Here is a 17,443-nt window from a genome sequence, read left to right as displayed (position 1 = left end):
GTGAGATCGCCCTTTTACCTAGAATATAAACAAACAAACAAAAACCAATAACAACTTTAAAGACGACAAGACTCGCTCTAAAGCCCCTAGCGCTAATTCCTGGTATGTAGACACTGACGTAGCGCTGTCTTACTGGGGTGGAGTCTGGAATTGATGGAAAGAAGTTACTTTTTCCCAGTGAGTTTGAGTTTTGTCCTCATCCGCGAGCCAGCGTTTCTTCCAGTAAGTGTGAACCACTCACACCTGGCTGGTGGCTGGGGTCTGGAGTGGACCCCAGCGCTCTCTGGCAGCCTCGGGGGGCCCAGCGGCTCCTCCCCACTGGCGGCGGAGAGAGACGGGGCGGGGCACGGAGCCCCAGTCCAGCCCGGCCCAGCCCAGTCCTCGCCAGCGCCCGGAGGCCCAGGCGGATCTCACGGTCCGGAACAGCGCAGGCAAGTGAGGGGGCTGCGGCCGGTGGAGGTGGGGACCGAGGCCGGCGGGGAATGGAAGCGGCCTGGGGCGGCGCTGCGCCCCGGCGCCCGAACTTTTCTGGCACGCGCGGGTCGAGCCAGAGTAGGGTCCTTTCGTCCTGCCCGTTCCAGTCTTCACTTTCCTTGTGCGCCTGGGCAGAACCCATGGCCGGGGCTTATGGCGCAACCGCATTCGGTGCGCACCCCTGAGCTGACCGGCAACTTGCAGGGTGCTCCTATCCGTGGCTGAGTGGCTTGTTTGAGGACGTGTCCCCAATTCCGGGGCCCCAGAGTGGCCGTGCTGCAAGTGAGATGGAGTCTGTCCTGGTCCTCAGCTGGTGGGGAGAGGGAGGGAGGGAGAGAGCCAGCCAGGGGCTTAGGACCCACCCGGGGCTGTTCGAGCTTGTCCTGGCGTCTCCAGGCTGAGTAAAGACAGGTGATGGAGATCTATCTAAGGTGAAGGGAGGAGAGGAGGGAGCCCTAGCACAATGAAGTCAGTGGGCCAACCCATAGGTCTAGAGAAGAGGCCATTCCTACTCTTAACTTTTTTTTTTTTTTTTGAGACAGTTTCATTCAGTAGCCCAGTCAAGCCTTCAACTTGTTTCAATACTTCTGCCTCAGATTCTTAAGTGCTGGGAGTATGGGAATATACAGGTGGAAGCTGTAATGCCTGCCCCCCTCCCGACCTCTTTAGGTCAGAGTAAAAATTCAAACGAAACAGGGAAATGGGAAAAGGGAAGGCAGGGCGCTCGAGGACTGAGAGGGAACCAGACAGGAGGAAGGAAAGACTCTCTGCCAGGCAGAGCCTGGACTATCTTCACCAGGTCCTGTGACACCCCCCCCCCCCGCCTCCCTCCCCAGACACTCACTCCACTGTGGCCTATGGGTGGTGGTATCCATGAGGCTGGGGGTCAACCTAAACACCGGATAAGTGGGGAGAACTGTCATGGAAGGTCTGTCAGGTGTCTGGTTCTCTGGAACTCTGAAATATTTATCTCAGTAGTGAGCTTTGGTTTCAAAGTTGGTGTCTTTGGCCTGGCGAGTGGTGGTAGGGCAAGCCAGGTGCTTCTTTGCCCTGCTCTGTCTGCCTCAAACAGGCCACCATACTTCCTCTCCTCTTCACTTGCCTGTTTTTACCTCTCAGTCCTGGGGCCCTGGTCTTGGTTTATAGTTTCAAGGGAAGTGAGACCATTGCTTCAAGGGTCCTGACTTCCTGTCTGACTTCAGGGCTGCCCGTGTAAAACTGGGAGATCAGAGAGGTAATAACATATTAGTTGGCAAGCCGTTGAAGAAGCTCATGGGCTAGGGTAATAGGCACTTAGGCTCAGCTTCCTCATTAAGAATGGAGGATCCTCTCCTGGGCGGTGGTGGCGCACACCTTTAATCTCAGCACTTGGGAGGCAGAGGCAGGTGGATTTCTGAATTCGAGGCCAGCCTGGTCTTCAGAGTGAGTTCCAGGACAGCCAAGGCTACACAGAGAAACCCTGCCTCGAAAAACAAAAACAAAACAAAACAAAAGAATGGGGGATCCTCAGATAGAAGCCATCTATAGAAGAGCACCTCCAAACCCAAGACCTCTCACCATGGGCCTTTAAGACAGAAGCACCAGGACTGCGTGTGTGTGGTGGTGCACACCTTTCATGCCAGAGGCTGAGGCAAGAGTGCCCTGAGTTACAGGGCAAGCGCCTGCCTCACGAAACAGTAACAACACTGGGGCACAGTACCTATTCTCAGAAGATAAAGGAAAAAGGAAGATTGCAAGCCAGGCTGCAGACCTGAAGCCAACCTGGACTGTAGAGTGAGACCATATCTCAACAAGCCACCGTTGAAGGGACAAACAAATCTTCAGAGAGCCTTCAGTTCTCTTGGGAATGCTGAACAAGAGTTGATCTTGATAGAATCCTCCAGCCTTAACCTAAGATTTTGGGAGTCTAGGTCAGAACAGGACTTGTTTTGAAGTAGGAATAGGAACAACAAGATACAGAAGTCCACAGGCCTCTCCTTGTTGTGGACATAATGCATTGGTCAGGGAGGAAGGTAAGACCTCCTTATATAGAATGGTCAGTACACTTCCTGTGACACAGGGGTGAGGTTTAGGGATGCTACTTTCCTGGTTCTGTGCTGACTAGATCTCCTCCATGCCATGCTGTAAATCCTACCATGGAGGAGGTTCCAGTAGCTGCTGGACGTAAGGGAGGGAGCCGATCCTCCAGGGATCCTGGCACTTGGCTGATAAGAGAACGAGGGCATGTCTGGTCCTCCTCTCCGCAGGTTCTTATGGCCCTAGTCTTGAACTTGTGATCTTTCTGCTCGAGCCAACCTAGTGCTAGGGTTACAGGTGTACACCACCATGTCCCATTAATATGTGGTTCTTTTTAAAAATTATATTTACTTATTTGTATGCGAGGGTGAGTACATGCATGTGAGGTCCAGAGAACAGCTCGAGGGAGTTGGTCCTCTCCTTTCACCACATGGGTTCTAGAGATCCAACTTAGGTTGTCAGGCTTGGCAGCAAGAGCCTTAGCCTGCTGATCCACCAAGATTTTTTGCTTGGTTTTTAGTGCAACTGTTTTGAAGGACAGGCTGGTGAAAGCGTAGGGTTTTAAGAGATGGATAGGGACATGAGTTTTTCTTAGGGTTGGGTCCTCATGTAATAAACAGGCTGCCTGGGTCAGCATTACACAGGCTGTGAAGAGTGGGAGCATCTTAGGAGCACAGTGAGAGTTAATGGCCACCCTCTTGCCTAGAACATGCCGTGTGCCTCTGCCACTGTATATGTCCTAGGTATTACTAGAGGCACCCAGTCAGTGTGTAGATTCCCAGGTGTGTGGGGGTGGGGTGGCTATGTCATTCTGCTCTGAAGCTTTCTGTCCTGTTAGCCTATTTATACAGAATCAAACTGGCAGGGCTACAGTGGGTTTTGGTCTTTCAGCCTAGGATACACCCATCTTATAGATGTAAAAATGGAGCCTGAAAGTGGGAAGTGACCTACCCCAATTCATGTACTGGGATCAGTACCAACACCAGGAGAAGAATTAGATCCCTGCTCCTACACTGGAGACTCAGGCAAAGATGGGAGAAGGAATCCATATCCACTGTGCACTCAGCTCTGCTGGTCTTTACCACCTCACCCTCAGCTCTGTGCCCCGCTCACCAGGTGAGGGTACCTCAGGTGTCTTCCCTGGCAGACAAGCACCCAAAATCAGTCATCAAGTTCAAATCTGTCCCTGCTGCTTGCAAATTGCCTTCCTTGGATGTTTAAATCCGAAACCCCATGCATCCCCCTGAAATTTTCAACTGACTGTTTTGAGATTGGCCATTGCCGTGTAGCCTTGGCTGGCCTCGTGCTCAATAGTAGCTCAGGCTGGCTTTGAACTTGAAGCAATCCTGCTTTTAGCCTCCTGAGTGCTCACATTACAGGTATGTCCCATTATTCTTGGCTCTCAAGTATAGCATTTTTATTGGAGCTGGGATTTTTTGTGAGCATCAGAAGCACCTTAGTTGCTTACTAAGTACTGACCTTACCACTCTTAGGCGGCTCTCTTCCTTCTCCACCCCTCTGTGATTTTCCATTATGGTCTGATTAATACTCCTACTCTTCTGCTTGTCTCCTCTCTTAACCTGAAGATAACACAAACGGGCGGGGCCTTTGTGTCAAAAATAGCAGCAGCCCTGATAATGGCTTCCTCCTCTCTCTCTCTCTCTCTCTCTCTCTCTCTCTCTCTCTCTCTCTCTCTCTCCCTCCCTCCCTCCCTCCCTCCCTCCCTCCCTCTCTCTCTCTGTGTCTCTCTCTCTCTTTCATTCTTTCAATTTTGAGACAGAGTCTTACTATGTAGCTCTGGCTGTCCACAAACAACGTACTGGGATTAAAGGCCTGAGCTACTAGCTACTACACCTGGTTCCCCCCCTCCCTCCTTCCTTCCCTCCCTCCCTCCTTCCTTCTCTGTCTCTGTCTCTCTCTGTCTCTTTCTCTCTTTTTGGTTTTTCAAGACAAGGTTCCTCTGTGTAGCTCTGGCTGTCCTGGAACTTGCTTTGTAGACAAAGCTGACCTTGAACTCAGAGATCTGCCTGCCTCTGGGATTAAAGGCGTGCACCACCTCTGCCCGGCAGCCCTCTTTTTTTTTTTTTTTTTTTTTTTCCTTCGAGACAGGGTTTCTCTGTGTAGTCCTGGCTGTCCTGGAACTCACTCTGAAGACCAGGCTGGCCTCGAACTCAGAAATCCTCCTGCCTCTGCCTCCCGAGTGCTGGGATTAAAGGTGTGCGCCACCACTGCCTGGCTAGCTCTCTCTCTTTCTTTATAAGCACACGAAGGCCACTTTGACTGGTGATGTGGCTGGGATCACTGAGGTTACAACCCCACAATACAATTCTGTCCTCTGAGATAAGAGTGATGGAGAAGCTGCTGGGCTGGGCCTTTCCATAGTCTCCAGGACTTGGCCTTCTGTTTCAGTGGATCCAGAGAGAGGGAGTCTAGAGGTGGGAGCTGGGGAGTGACCTGGAGCCTGGGAGGAACGTAATGGGTTGGCAGGATGAGCAGAAATAATGAGGGAACTGGACAGGGTGCTTTGTTCTGGCACCTGTGGCTCTTTTGCTGAGCTTTCAGATATTGGGCCAGGCTGGGAAGGAAAGTTCTAAATTCCTTAACACACACCTCCTACCCCAAGGTAGCATCTCACTATCATTTCCTGGCTGGCCTGGAACTTGATATGTAGAATAGGCTGTCCTTGAACTCACAGAGATTCCCCCTGCCTCTGCTAGAATTAGAAACATGAAGTTCAATACCTGGCCCAGAAGTTACAAATTCTTGGCCAAGAGGACCTGTCCTGGGCTGGAGCTTTTGGGTTTGCTGGTTCTAGCTGACACCTCACTGTTTGGATTCCCATCTACGTCTACTTCACCTCTTAATCCTGAGGCCCCGCCACCCTAGGAGTAGGATGTTGGTTCTGGGTTCCTGGTTGCTTCTTTCCCTTCTCTGTCCCAGTGTCCCAGTGGTTGTGTGCTGGGCGGGAGGTGTTTTCTTGGGAGACTGCCGGGAAGAAGCTAGGCATGGAGACCTGGGTGTGGGGCGGGGCTTCCTGAGATGCACGCTGAGCAATTCTTTCCATTCTGGTCTGGCTCCTGGCATTCAGGAGGGCAAGCTGCCTAGACTGCTCTTTTCTGTCCTTCTCTCCAGATACACCCTCTTGGTTGTAATCTCAGTAGCTCAGCCTTCTGGCTACAGATTCCAGAGTCTTAACACTTCATATGCCACAGGACAGCTAGAGCCAGAGTCTGACCTCTGCAGGCCAGGTGCACAGTCAGACCCCTGAGTCAGCCCAGGCTTTAGTGGGGAACAGCTTCCCCAGATTCTTCCCTGCAAACCTTGGCCACTAACAAATCCTGCTGTTTGCCCAAGTACACACTTCTGCTGCCACTGTGACTGAGTCAGGGAGGGAGGGCTCTGGGTTTTCCCTGACATGGATGGATTACCTGAGAAAGGTACAAGCTGAGACATGGAACTGCTGGGATGGGGCAAAGTCTGGACACTGATCACAAGCTGGTGTTTGCTCACAGAGAAGCTGGATGCCTCTCAACTTAGGAAAATGCTCATAGTTCTTTGTGGTCCCTGGAGCCTGAGTGAACCCAGAAGACCTGACTCTGCCTCATCTGTACTCTGTCTCCAGGTCTTTTTTCTGTCCTTGTCCTTCCTACTCTTTTCGTTCTCTAGTCATCCCCATGCCTCAGCTTAGCTAGGAGAATGATTGACCACTCCCCTTAGGGTAGTGCTGGCTAGCCCAGACCTCAGCCCTGGTGAAACCTTGGTGGAAGGGTCCTCATGGAGGCCAGGCAGAAGCTGGGGCCTGCTTAGAAGCCACCGTGGGGGTTCTGGGTTTCAGAGGCTCTTGCTGATCTGACAGGTATTGTCCATGCCGTGGCTCAGAGGTGACTGTAGCAGAGGCTGGCGACTTTCTGGCTGGTACAGAACAAGGGTTTTATTCTCTCGCACCCAGGGTCAGATAGCCAGGATTGCATTGTAGCTTAGGATCAGCTTGTCTTAAGTGGGTGGATGTCTAGATTCTGCCATTTTGAGTCTCCCTGTGCTAATGGATGGGACTGGAGTGTACTGTGGAGGGGCTGAATCGCTGGGCATCCACTTCTGTGTAAGCCTGCTATTATCGCTGGAGGATTTGAGACCAAAGCCATGGGAGATGCTAAGAAATTAGGATAGATAGACTATCCAAATAAGGGACTCAAAAAGGACACCAGAGTCAGCCTTGGGGTATGCCTTGACTTCGTTATACCCTGTGAGGTGTCCCTGACCAACTCTCTTTATTCTCCTAAACCTCAGTGTCTCTGTAATAGCAATGCTTACCTGCTGGCATACTCTACGGTGTCAGAATTCACAGCTGGAAGGAGCCAAAGTGTGTATCCCTGGTTAGGCTGGACATGGTTCTAAGAGCTCGGACCTGCATTTCTTTCCTTTCCTTTTTAAATTAACCTATTTTATGTGCATTGGTGTTCTGCCTGCCTGTATGCTCGAGGGTGCCAGATCCCCGGGGACTGGAGTTACAGACAGTTGTGAACTGCCATGTGGATGCATATGGACTCGAACCCAGGTCCTCTGGAAGAGCAGCCAGTGTGCTTAACTGTTGAGCCATCTCTCCAGCCCCCTCAGTGTGTTTATCCTCTCTTAATTTTTACGGTTTCTTGGTAGGCACTGTTAACTGGTGTTGAACCCATCTTCCAGGTGAGGGCACTGATGCATAATAGCATCATCTCTGGTTCAAAAGGGCAGGTGGTAGAGGACTCAGAGAACTATGCTGGGATCAGGCAGGTCCACTGGCAAATTCCTACCAGCATGACTACCAGCATGACCCGGCAGGGTCAGGAAGGACAGGAGGGAGGCCCATGAGTCAGCTGCTAAGGTACCCTAGACCCTGGAACCTCATCCCAGGCAGTGAGTCACTGTGGGCCCCTCACTTGGGAAGAGGGAGGAGCCTCTGTATGCTGAACAAAAGGCAGGCCCTGCATGGTCAGTTTCCCAGGGTCATAGTCAGCTCTTAGAGCTGTCATTGAGCCCTGAGATCACTCAACCACCCCATTTCACACATGCCTTGTGAAAGTGAAGGGCCAGGTCATTGTGACATCATGGCTTGGTGGCACTGTTGGGACTCTAACAACAGGGCCTTTCCTAGCAGGGCCTTTTAGGACTGTTTAGCCATCAATCAGCCTGCACCACCATCCCAATGGAGGATGTCAGATAGCCCTAGATAACTGACATAAGGGCCATAGTGAAATGACAGGCACCTCTATACCAAAGGTAACCTGCTTTGTTCTCTTCCCGTCCACCAGCATACCATCCTTTCTGTGGACTCAGAAGGGGACTTGGAGAGGGGGGAGTAGGGTTTAGGGGAATAGGGCTTTTGCTCCAAAGGTTGAGGCAGGAAAAACCTGCTTCTTTTATCTTGCTTGTGATTACTCTGTCCTTTCATGGACTCAGAACTCTCCAAACCAGTTCCAGTGGGTGACCATAGATGCGCTCTCCACTCTGGGTGTCCACTTACCCAGCCGCTCTGCCCGGCTCAATGCCTGACTCCCACGCTTCCCTGTCTGGCTCTCGTCTACCCGCACTGGCTAGAAGGGCTTTCTTCTGTCTGGCTTGACACACTCTTGCTCTGGGGAGATGGAGAACAGCTTTCCTCAGTGTGACTTGCTCCCGGCCTGTTACTCGATCCTGACTGATTTCCCTTGTGAATAACTCCTGTTGTCCTGAGAGGAGACATGAATGTCCTCTATCTGATCTCTGAGCCACACTGGGTGCCCTGAAAGAGAAGCTGGGACTCTCCTGCTTCCAGCAGCAGCTCTGAAGGTGCAGCTGACCTGGATCTGCGAGTCTTTCTGGTGGGGCAGGGGCTAACTCTGTCACAGGGTGTACATGGGAAGGGGCGACTCTATGAAAGAAATAAGGACACCATTTCCTTAGCTTGTCTCCGTCCTCCTCTGCCATATCTAGATGTGCCTGTCATTTCATTATGTGTCCACAGGATGTGATGAACTTGGCGAAGGAGGCCTAGAGAGTACAGCAGGGCACAAAGGACACATATCACCACCCAAGGCACTCCATTCAGGGTTCTAGGACTGTGGGAGCCACCTGACTCTGCTGGGCCTTGCTACTCACTTCAAGCGAGTGTAGCACCCGGGCTTCCAGCAAGCTGCAGGGCCCTGTCAGGCATTCCATCCTGTGCCCTCACTTCTCGGCTTACTTTCCTTGACCCTCCCTGCCACTGCTGCTGGGAAGATAACAGGGACCCCCCTTTCCAGGGAGCTCTGGAGCACGATTTACTCCCTGGCAAGAGCAGTGAAGGGAGCAGCAGGCACAGGCTGCCACATGCCTCTGATGGGATGGGAACTGGAGAGTCCTGTCTCCTGCCTGCCCTGCCCCTCCCTCTGGGGCCTGGCAGTTCTGGCACAGAGGCAGGATTGTTTTCTTCCTCTGCTTTCCTGCTCAGCTTCTAGCTTGGCTCCACCCTGTATCTGGCCCTCAAGCCTGCTGCTCCAGCCAGCTGCTATGGGGACTGGGTTGACCCCTCCAAAGAGTCCCAGCTGGTCAGCTCTGTGACTCACCAGAAGTTCTTCTAGGGGCCATACAGCTTCTTCCCCTGGTTCTGCTGTCAAGCCACCACTGCAAGGTTTCCTTACAGGAGAACAGGGAGTTCCCAGGCTGCCATTCTCTTCTGTTGTTCTGATGCTTAGCTGTGACGCTGGTCGTCTGACTAATCCCCACTCCTACTCTCCTATGGCCAGGGAAGGGGAGGCTCCAGATAAAGGTTCTGTTAGAGATTATAAAAGGCAAGGGCTGGCCCAGTGGGGTGGTGGCCTGTGGGCAGTGAGTGGCATGTGTAAGCTACAGACATAGTCTAGAAAGGAGCCAGGGTGGGGTAAACAGCCAGGAACTCATGACTGATTGCTTGTTTCCTATTGCAGGTCCCAGAAGCTGGGGTTTCCCCTCAGGCCTTGAGTGGCCATGTCCAGTCCCACTGCCCCACCTCCCTATGAGGACCACAACCCCCTGTACCCTGGCTCTTCACCTCCCGGGGGATACGGGTCGCCGTCTGTCCTGCCAGGTGGTTACCCTGCCTACCCTGCCTACCCTCAGCCCGGTTACGGTCACCCTGCTGGCTACCCACAGCCGGTTCCTCCCGTCCATCCAATGCCCATGAACTACGGTGAGTCATGGGCGGTGGCTGGAGGTTGGTGGGAGGAGGTAGAGCTTGGGACTGAAGAAGCTTTCCATTCCCTTCCTCCTACCATCCCCTTTGATACGTTTTCCCCTTCCTGTCCTACCTTCCCCTTAACCTCCCATTCTTCCCTTCAGCCACTTGCTGGCCTATGTATTCAGTAAGGAGACTGAGACCTTAAGACATATACCAGAACTTACACCCAGAGACGGTAGCTGGGTGAAGTAATGGCTTCTAAGTGGTTGCCTAAGGAACCATTTTTGTTTCTCAACAAGGCTGTTGCCACTGTGTGTGGGCACCATATCTTCCTTAGGAGCCCTAAGTACTTTTTTTTTTTTAATATCCTAGGGCTGACACATCTCCATCCTTTATATACAATCTGATTTTTGCCAACAGCCAAAATACCATGGTTGCCCAGTGAAGGTGAGGTTAGACTATAGCAAGCCTCTTCTTCCTGGGGGTGGGAGGGGGATTTTGCATTTCTTTTTGGTACGAAAGACTGAACTCAGGTCATTACATGTTAAGCATATGCTCTGCCTATGAGCTGTACCCCAACTCCTTTTGGGTAGATTTTGGAAGTAGTTCCCAAAGAAGCATCCATGGAATGTTGGTAGCTTGCAGTAGCCTCAGTGTCCCAGAGCCAGTGAGTGTATGGCCAGCTCTTATCTGGACATGTGTTCTGAGGCAGATCTTAGGATCTCACAGGTTGTGCATTGTGAAGCCTGCTGTAGACACAGCCCACGCCCTCCTGTACCCACTTTCTCTGTTCTTCCCTCCCTCTCTGGCCCTCTACTCCCATGGCCACTGCTCCGCCAGCCCAGTCCCACTCTTAGATGCCACTCTCCTGTCTCCAGTGTGTGGGCTGGGCACAGCCTGCAGCAGATGCCTGCTGACAGACACCTCTTTCTCACCTAAGCCAAGCTGGAGTCACTCTGCGGGCGCCTAGAGAACCTAAGCTTGATAAGACTGTGGGTTACAAGTGTGTCTTTTGGACAGAGGTATCTGAGCCTTGGTTTGACACAGGGAGGTCAGGGGGGCTTTGAAATGGAGGCTATGTGTCCTAAGTCTCCAGAAGGTTTGATGTGATCTGCCTCTGTCTTAGGCCATGACTATAATGAGGAGGAGAGAACAGGAAGTGACAGCTTTGGTCCTGGAGAATGGGATGACCGGAAAGTCCGACATGCCTTCATCCAAAAGGTAAGAAATGGGCTGGGGCTTAGGGGAGGTCTAGGTTCAGGTACACGTTCCCACATAAATGTCTTAGCTGCCTTCCTCCGCACCTTCCTCAGAGGGCATGCCCCTCTCTATGATTCCCATTGCCCTGACTTTGTTTTGGTTTTTGTTTGGTTTTTTCCTAGACAGGGTTTCTCTGTGTAGCCCTGGCTGTCCTGGAACTCACTCTGTAGACCAGGTTGGCCTTGAACTCAGAAATCTGCCTGTCTGCCTCTGCCTCCCAAGCGCTGGGATTAAAGGCATGCGTCACCACTGCCTGGCCACATCCCTTCTTTCAACCCTTGTCACAGAAAGCTGCTATTAGTACAGGAGCAGGCAGAGAAAGTGTGCAGTATACTGTAAACTGATTATAAGTTGGATGCTGGGTAGGTGGAAAGGGACCAAGAGACAGCGGGGTGGCAGAGGGGTCCCTTCCAGGGCAGACTGCAGCCAGGGAAGAATCTCTGAGGACTCGAAAAGTGGAGCCTTCCAAATTACAGTCATTCTTTATCTTTTCAAGACTGATTTTATTTTTAAGGTGTGTGTATGCATGTGTATGTGTGTGTATGCGTATGTATGCGTGTGTGTGTGTGTGTGTGTGCGTGCACACACGTGTATGTGTGTGCACACATGTGAGGCTAGTATCCAAGGAATCCAGAAGAAAGCATCAGATCCCTTGGAGCTAGAGTTGGATACAGGTAATCAGGACTGCCTGGTGCTGTTCTGGGAACTGAACTCTGGTCCATGAGCAATATATGTTCTTAACCACTGAGACTTTCAAACTCAAAGCAGGCCCCTTGTACCACTAACAAGATGGGGGTGAGGTAGGTGGGCAGACGCCTTGGCACTGACTGTCCTTCAGGGAGAGGCTAGCATGAGATTTGAGCTATCTCCCTGGCTGTTTGTTGTAGGTGTACTGCATCATTTCCGTCCAGCTGCTCACCACTGTGGCCATCATTGCTATCTTCACCTTTGTGTGAGTCTCTCCTTTTCTCAGCCTGGGTTACCTGCTAGGCTGCCCATGGAGGGGTGGCTCTCAGCTGGAGGCAGACGACCACGGTATGACTCCTTTCTTGCCATCTTCTGTTTCACAGGGAACCAGTCAGCGAATATGTGAGGAGCAATGTGGCTGTGTACTACGTGTCCTAGTGAGTGCAGGGTGCTGCTGCTGGGAAGGGAGGGCGGCAGGAGGCAGCTGACCAGCTTTGTGTAGAGCAGAACTATGCCCTAGGAGAAAGGGCTTCCCAGAAACCGTGCCAGTCTCCAGGAAGGGGCAGAAGAGCAACTGAGGAGGAGTAACATCATGGGGTGCTGGGGCAGGACAGGACCAGGCAGATGTGGTGATGAAATGGGATGCCATGGCACTGTCCCCGCTCTCTATGATCACCCTGCACTGCCTTCAGATCGTACTGGGTTAGGAGCAGTCCGGGGGTGTCCTGCCCTATAGCTATGTCCCATCTCTTCCCCCAGCGCTGTCTTCCTTGTCACCTACGTGATCCTGGCCTGCTGCCAGGGACCCAGGTGAGTGTTGGAGACCCTGACAGGAGGGCAGGAAGTGAGACAGGGACAAAGTATTATAAAGGGTTTATACGGTGGAGAGAGACCTACAAGGAGTACTGATGAGGGACAAGAGCCAGCTATGTTACAGAGTAGTGATGCCCACTTGGCTATATCTGTCTTACAAGATATGTAAGAGTCATATATACAAGATATGTACTGGGCTGGAGAGATGGCTCAGTGGTTAAGAGCACTCACTGTCTGCTTGTCCAGAGGTCCTGAGTTTAATTCCCAGCAACCACATGGTGGCTCAAAATCATCTGTAATGGGGTCTGATGCTTTCTTCTGGTATGTCTGAAGAGAGCAATGGTTTACTCATATACATAAATAAATCTTAAAAAAAAAGATATGGACCATTTCGAGCATTTAATAAACAGAAAAGAAAATCAAAAAGGGAGGAAGTAGCAAGATGGCTCAACAGGTATAGGTACTTTCCACCATGCCTAGTGATCTGAGTTTAAGGCCCAAGACCCACATGTCGGAAAGAAAATGATTCTCACAAGCTGTCCTCTGACCTCCACATATGTGCTATGGTACATGTGCACACACACACACACACACACACACACACACATAATAAAAAATTAAAAACACAAAAGGGAAAGTTACTATATCCCTATCAGGAAGAACTCAAGGTTTAGAGAGGCTGAGGACTTTGTCACAGTCACACAGGGGACATGAGAGCTGTAAACAAGTCCTGGCCATGCTGGCTCCACAGAGAAGGACTGTGTCAGGTTATCCTTGTGTAAATACCTGAGTACCCTCCCTAAGGAAAAGGCTTATTTCTTAGGAGCTAAGGACTTCCTTCAGTTGAAGGTCTGCTAAGACATGATGGGCCCAAATGTGCGTGTGTGTGTGTGTGTGTGTGTGTGTGTGTGTGTGTGTGTGTGTGTCTGTCTGTCTGTCTCTCTCTCTCTCTCTCTGCAGACGCCGATTCCCATGGAACATCATCCTGCTAACCATCTTTGTAAGTCTAGAAGGGAAATGGGAGACCTAGTGGGGAAAGGGTTGGGGGCACCCTTGTCCTTGGCTGGCCCTGCTCTTGCTTTCCTCTGTGGCTGTCCTTCCCAGTACAGTTACATCTACCTCCAGCTCTGGCAGGGCCATGATGACCACAGTGTTGGGGCTGGAACTTAGAGCCTGATACTGTGTTGAGCCATTCCCAAGAGCCCATGCTGTTCTTAACTGTTTGTCTCATTCTCTCCTTCCCTCAGACTTTGGCTTTGGGCTTTATGACAGGCACTATTTCCAGGTATGTTCAGGGACAGTCCTCCATGCTCTTGGGGAGGGAATGTTGTGGAGGGCTGGGTGACTATGGGCACAATCCTGAACAGAGGGAGCCTCTACTTATGGCTTATGCCTCTGGCCCATCTCAACGCTTCCTTTTTCCCAGTATGTATGAAACCAAAGCTGTCATCATAGCAATGATCATCACTGCTGTGGTATCCATTTCTGTCACCATCTTCTGCTTTCAGACTAAGGTGAGGATGGGGAAGGCCCTTCCCTGGCACCCTGCCCTCTTACATACACACACCCGCTTTGGGTTTGGCACTTGGGCAGGCATGGGAGGGGCAGACTCTTGCAGACCAGGGATTTCCCTAGCCTAATCTCCTGCTCCCATGTCTGTACTTGCCAAGTTGCTTCCTGTATGTTATGTGTCCTTAGCATGTCAATGTCACTGACATGCTCCCAGGAGCAGCACTGGGACCACCCCCCCAACTGGAGCTCAGGGTCAGTCCTCTGGTTTGCTAAGGATGACAGTTATCTGATGTGCCTCTTTCTCCCTTTCTGCTAGGTGGACTTCACCTCCTGTACAGGCCTCTTCTGTGTGCTGGGAATAGTGCTGACAGTGACTGGTATTGTCACAAGCATAGTGCTGTTCTTTGAATATGTGAGTGTCCTGCCACGAGGGCAGGCAGAACCCAAGCAGCAGACTTCCTATTGAGTGGGGGGGGGGGGGCTCTGGCTAACACACCTCTCCATTGGCCAGTGCAGGCACCAACGTAATACCATCCTTTTGGGTTAAGTTATAACAGATTTCTCTCAGGAGGTGGTAAACTATAGCCCCATAGGTCCTGAATAGCACCACTCAGTTCCTATAGGAAGTGGTAGGTTAGCAGAGACCAGGTTCTGTGAGACAAACCTGAAGGACCAAGTCAGGCCTGGATGGAAGGGGCCCTGGGATTGCTGGTTCTGATGCCTTCTTTGCTTCCAGTCAGCTAAGGGAGAGCACAGGGCTGGGGTGGGGTGGGGGGGAGGATCAGAACGAGAGGTGCTGCCCTCTTTACCATGGCTGGTCCTGACCTGTGCACAGGCACTTGGCAGTAGTGTTGAGCAGGGTGGTAGGTTGCTGAGGGGCTTCTCTAAATTGTCCCTAAGGTGGGTCATAGGCGCCAGTGAGCTGCATCCATGAGCTGCTGGGAGCTCACTGTCACAGGCTCTTCAAACAGCATGCACTGGGCTTGGCCCTGGTGACTTCTACTCAGCTGCCTTGTTTCTAGGACCTAGAGTAGACACTCCTGTACTTCACTTGTTTCTAGGACCTAGAGTAGACACTCCTGTATTTCACTTGTTTCTAGGACCTACAGTAGACACTCCTGTATTTCACTTGTTTCTAGGACCTACAGTAGACACTCCTGTACTTCACTTGTTTCTAGGACCTACAGTAGACACTCCTGTACTTTACTAGGTTTCAGTTTGGCTGACAGTTTAACGCGGATATTGCGGGACAGCCTTTGCTGCCTCTGGCAGATAAATCACATTCTCAGTTCCTCCCAGGATCTAGAGAGGCAGGATGGGGCATCCTGGAGATAGCTTCCCTACCTCCCTGCGCTGTAGCTGGAGTCCCAGGGTCAGCTGGCTCTCGTGGGCCTGCTTTGGTCATGCTTTGTTCGGCTTCCTAATGCCATACTGTGCTATTTCACAGATTTACTGGCTCCACATGGTCTATGCAGCTGTGGGGGCCATCTGTTTCACCCTGGTAAGTTTGTTCCCTCTTCTGGGAAGGGAGGTGAGCTGGTGGAATTTAGGCAGCTTGGGAGGTGGGGAGGAGCCATGGACAATTGTCCTCTTTCTTATGTAGGTGTTTTACAAGTTTCTGACCCCCTGCTGTGTTCTGTTCTTATTGTTGGCTGTCCCCGTGTGTCAGTCTTTGGTAGACAAGTGAACTGCTCAAGGGCAGAAACCATGTATCATTAGTGAGCTGTAAGGCTGGCCCAGGACTCTCAGGACATTGTGCTGACAAGAAATGAACCCTGGACACTGAGCTCCTAGCACTCATGTCTGGTTTCCCTGCAGTTCCTGGCTTATGATACACAGCTGGTCCTGGGGAACCGGAAGCATACCATCAGCCCAGAGGACTACATCACAGGCGCCCTGCAGATTTACACAGATATAGTCTACATCTTCACCTTTGTGCTCCAGCTCCTAGGAAATCGAGACTGAGATAGAGAGATGTCCCTTTCACTGGCCTGGGACTCATCCTTTCCTATTGGGCTGGGCCCTAGTCCTGTCTCCCCTCAAGTAATCTGCTCAGTTTCCTCTCCATCCAGGGGATGGGAGGGTCTCTGGCTGTGTTCTGTGAGAGCCATGATGCTGGGGTTACTGGCACCTCTTGCCCTTGGTGGGCTTGGTAAGAACTAGACTGAAGGTATATCTCCTTCCCTTTACCCACAACGAGCATGCACCAAACTTTTCGTGCGCGTGTGTGTGTGCATGTGCGTATGTGTGTGTAGGGGGGAATAGGGAGCCTGTGAACACAGGAGCTCTCAGGTGAAGAGGCTCCTCTCCCACCTCGGCCACATGGTTCTAGGCTAGGAGCTGGAGCTGCTCCCCTCCTGGATCCAATAAAGCTGGATGCTTTGCCCCCACTCCAGTGCTCACAGACCACTCACACTGTCTGAACTCTTTAGGCTTGGCATCTCTTAGCTTTAGAAGCTAGAAGAGACCTGTGCCCTGGGGTCTCTCTGTTCCAACCCCAACTTCCAATAACATGTATCGATTATTTATCTGGACTACGGGAAATGACAGTGAGCAAAGTTCATTCAGTATGGGGCTAACACAGAATGGCATCCCCCCTGGCTGGCACCCATCTTGGCTACCATCCAGACCCAAAGTGCTTGGAGCCTTCTGAGGCTTTTAAAATCTGACCTAGAGGGACCTCCTACTTTGCTTTGACACACAGAGGTGGAGGTCAGCAAGTGAGGTGGATTGTGGGATCCTGGTGTGGCTGGGAAGCAGTCTGGGTGAGAGATGAGTGGGGACAGGGAAAGTGCCTTGGGTGCCCTCTCTGGTCTGAGAAACACTGAAGTCTACTCTGGTGCACAGTGACCTTCCTCTCTAACACAAGTTCAATCTGTTCTGTATTCCCACTGGGAGATTTCAGACTAAAACCCCCTCTTCAAGCCAGCTGCTGCTTGCTATGTAATCTAAGTGCCTTGAGCTGGTACCAGGGTGGGGATAGAAGCCAGTTTATCAGGTGGGGTAGAAACCTTACAAGGACATAGAGCTATTCTGTCCAGTATTTGATTCTGAATATGTCACAAAGGAACACAACTAGAAATGTAATAAAGTTTTATGTTTGGCAGGAAGATCTTGACTGGCTGTGGCTTTCTTTTTTTTTTTTTCTGGGGTTTTCAAGACAGGGTTTCTCTGTGTAGCCCTGGCTGTCCTGGAACTCACTCTGTAGACCAGGCTGGCCTCGAACTCAAAAATCCACCTGCCTCTGCCTCCCAAGTGCTGGGATTAAAGGCGTGCGCCACCACCGCCCAGCCTGGCTGTGGCTTTCTTAACTGTAAGGTGGTAACCTGTTCTATGGAACCAAGCAGGTTTTCTTGGAATCGTTCTTGGTGATGGGTGAGACAGGCTGCTGAAATGACAAAAGTTGCCTAGGGAAGGAGCTCAAGTCTGCAGTACTGGCTCCAGAAGGGGGTTCTTACCATCCTGCTGGATCACCTGTGTATCTGTAAAAAGCAGCCTAGCTTTCATTTCCCCAGGAAGCTGTGTCTT

The 17,443-nt window shown here is 51.5% G+C and overlaps 1 protein-coding gene across 1 annotated transcript; it reads left to right on the top strand.

The window, feature by feature from the left end:
* The first annotated feature begins 222 nt into the window (after positions 1-222).
* On the top strand, positions 223-17,025 carry Tmbim1 (transmembrane BAX inhibitor motif containing 1). Its single transcript, XM_028760576.1, has 12 exons — positions 223-431; positions 9,414-9,655; positions 10,770-10,864; positions 11,791-11,855; positions 11,974-12,027; positions 12,350-12,400; positions 13,364-13,403; positions 13,651-13,688; positions 13,830-13,917; positions 14,232-14,327; positions 15,363-15,416; positions 15,734-17,025. The coding sequence occupies exons 2-12, from the start codon at positions 9,454-9,456 to the stop codon at positions 15,878-15,880; spliced, it is 930 nt and encodes a 309-aa protein (XP_028616409.1). The 5' UTR covers positions 223-431; positions 9,414-9,453; the 3' UTR covers positions 15,881-17,025.
* The last annotated feature ends 418 nt before the right edge of the window (positions 17,026-17,443 follow it).

The sequence above is a fragment of the Grammomys surdaster genome, unplaced genomic scaffold (genome assembly GCF_004785775.1).
Source record: "Grammomys surdaster isolate TR1022 unplaced genomic scaffold, NIH_TR_1.0 126546, whole genome shotgun sequence".
Taxonomy (NCBI): Eukaryota; Metazoa; Chordata; class Mammalia; order Rodentia; family Muridae; genus Grammomys; species Grammomys surdaster.
The sequence above is the reverse complement of the archived record's forward strand: the minus strand, read 5'-3'. Positions and strand labels throughout refer to the sequence as shown.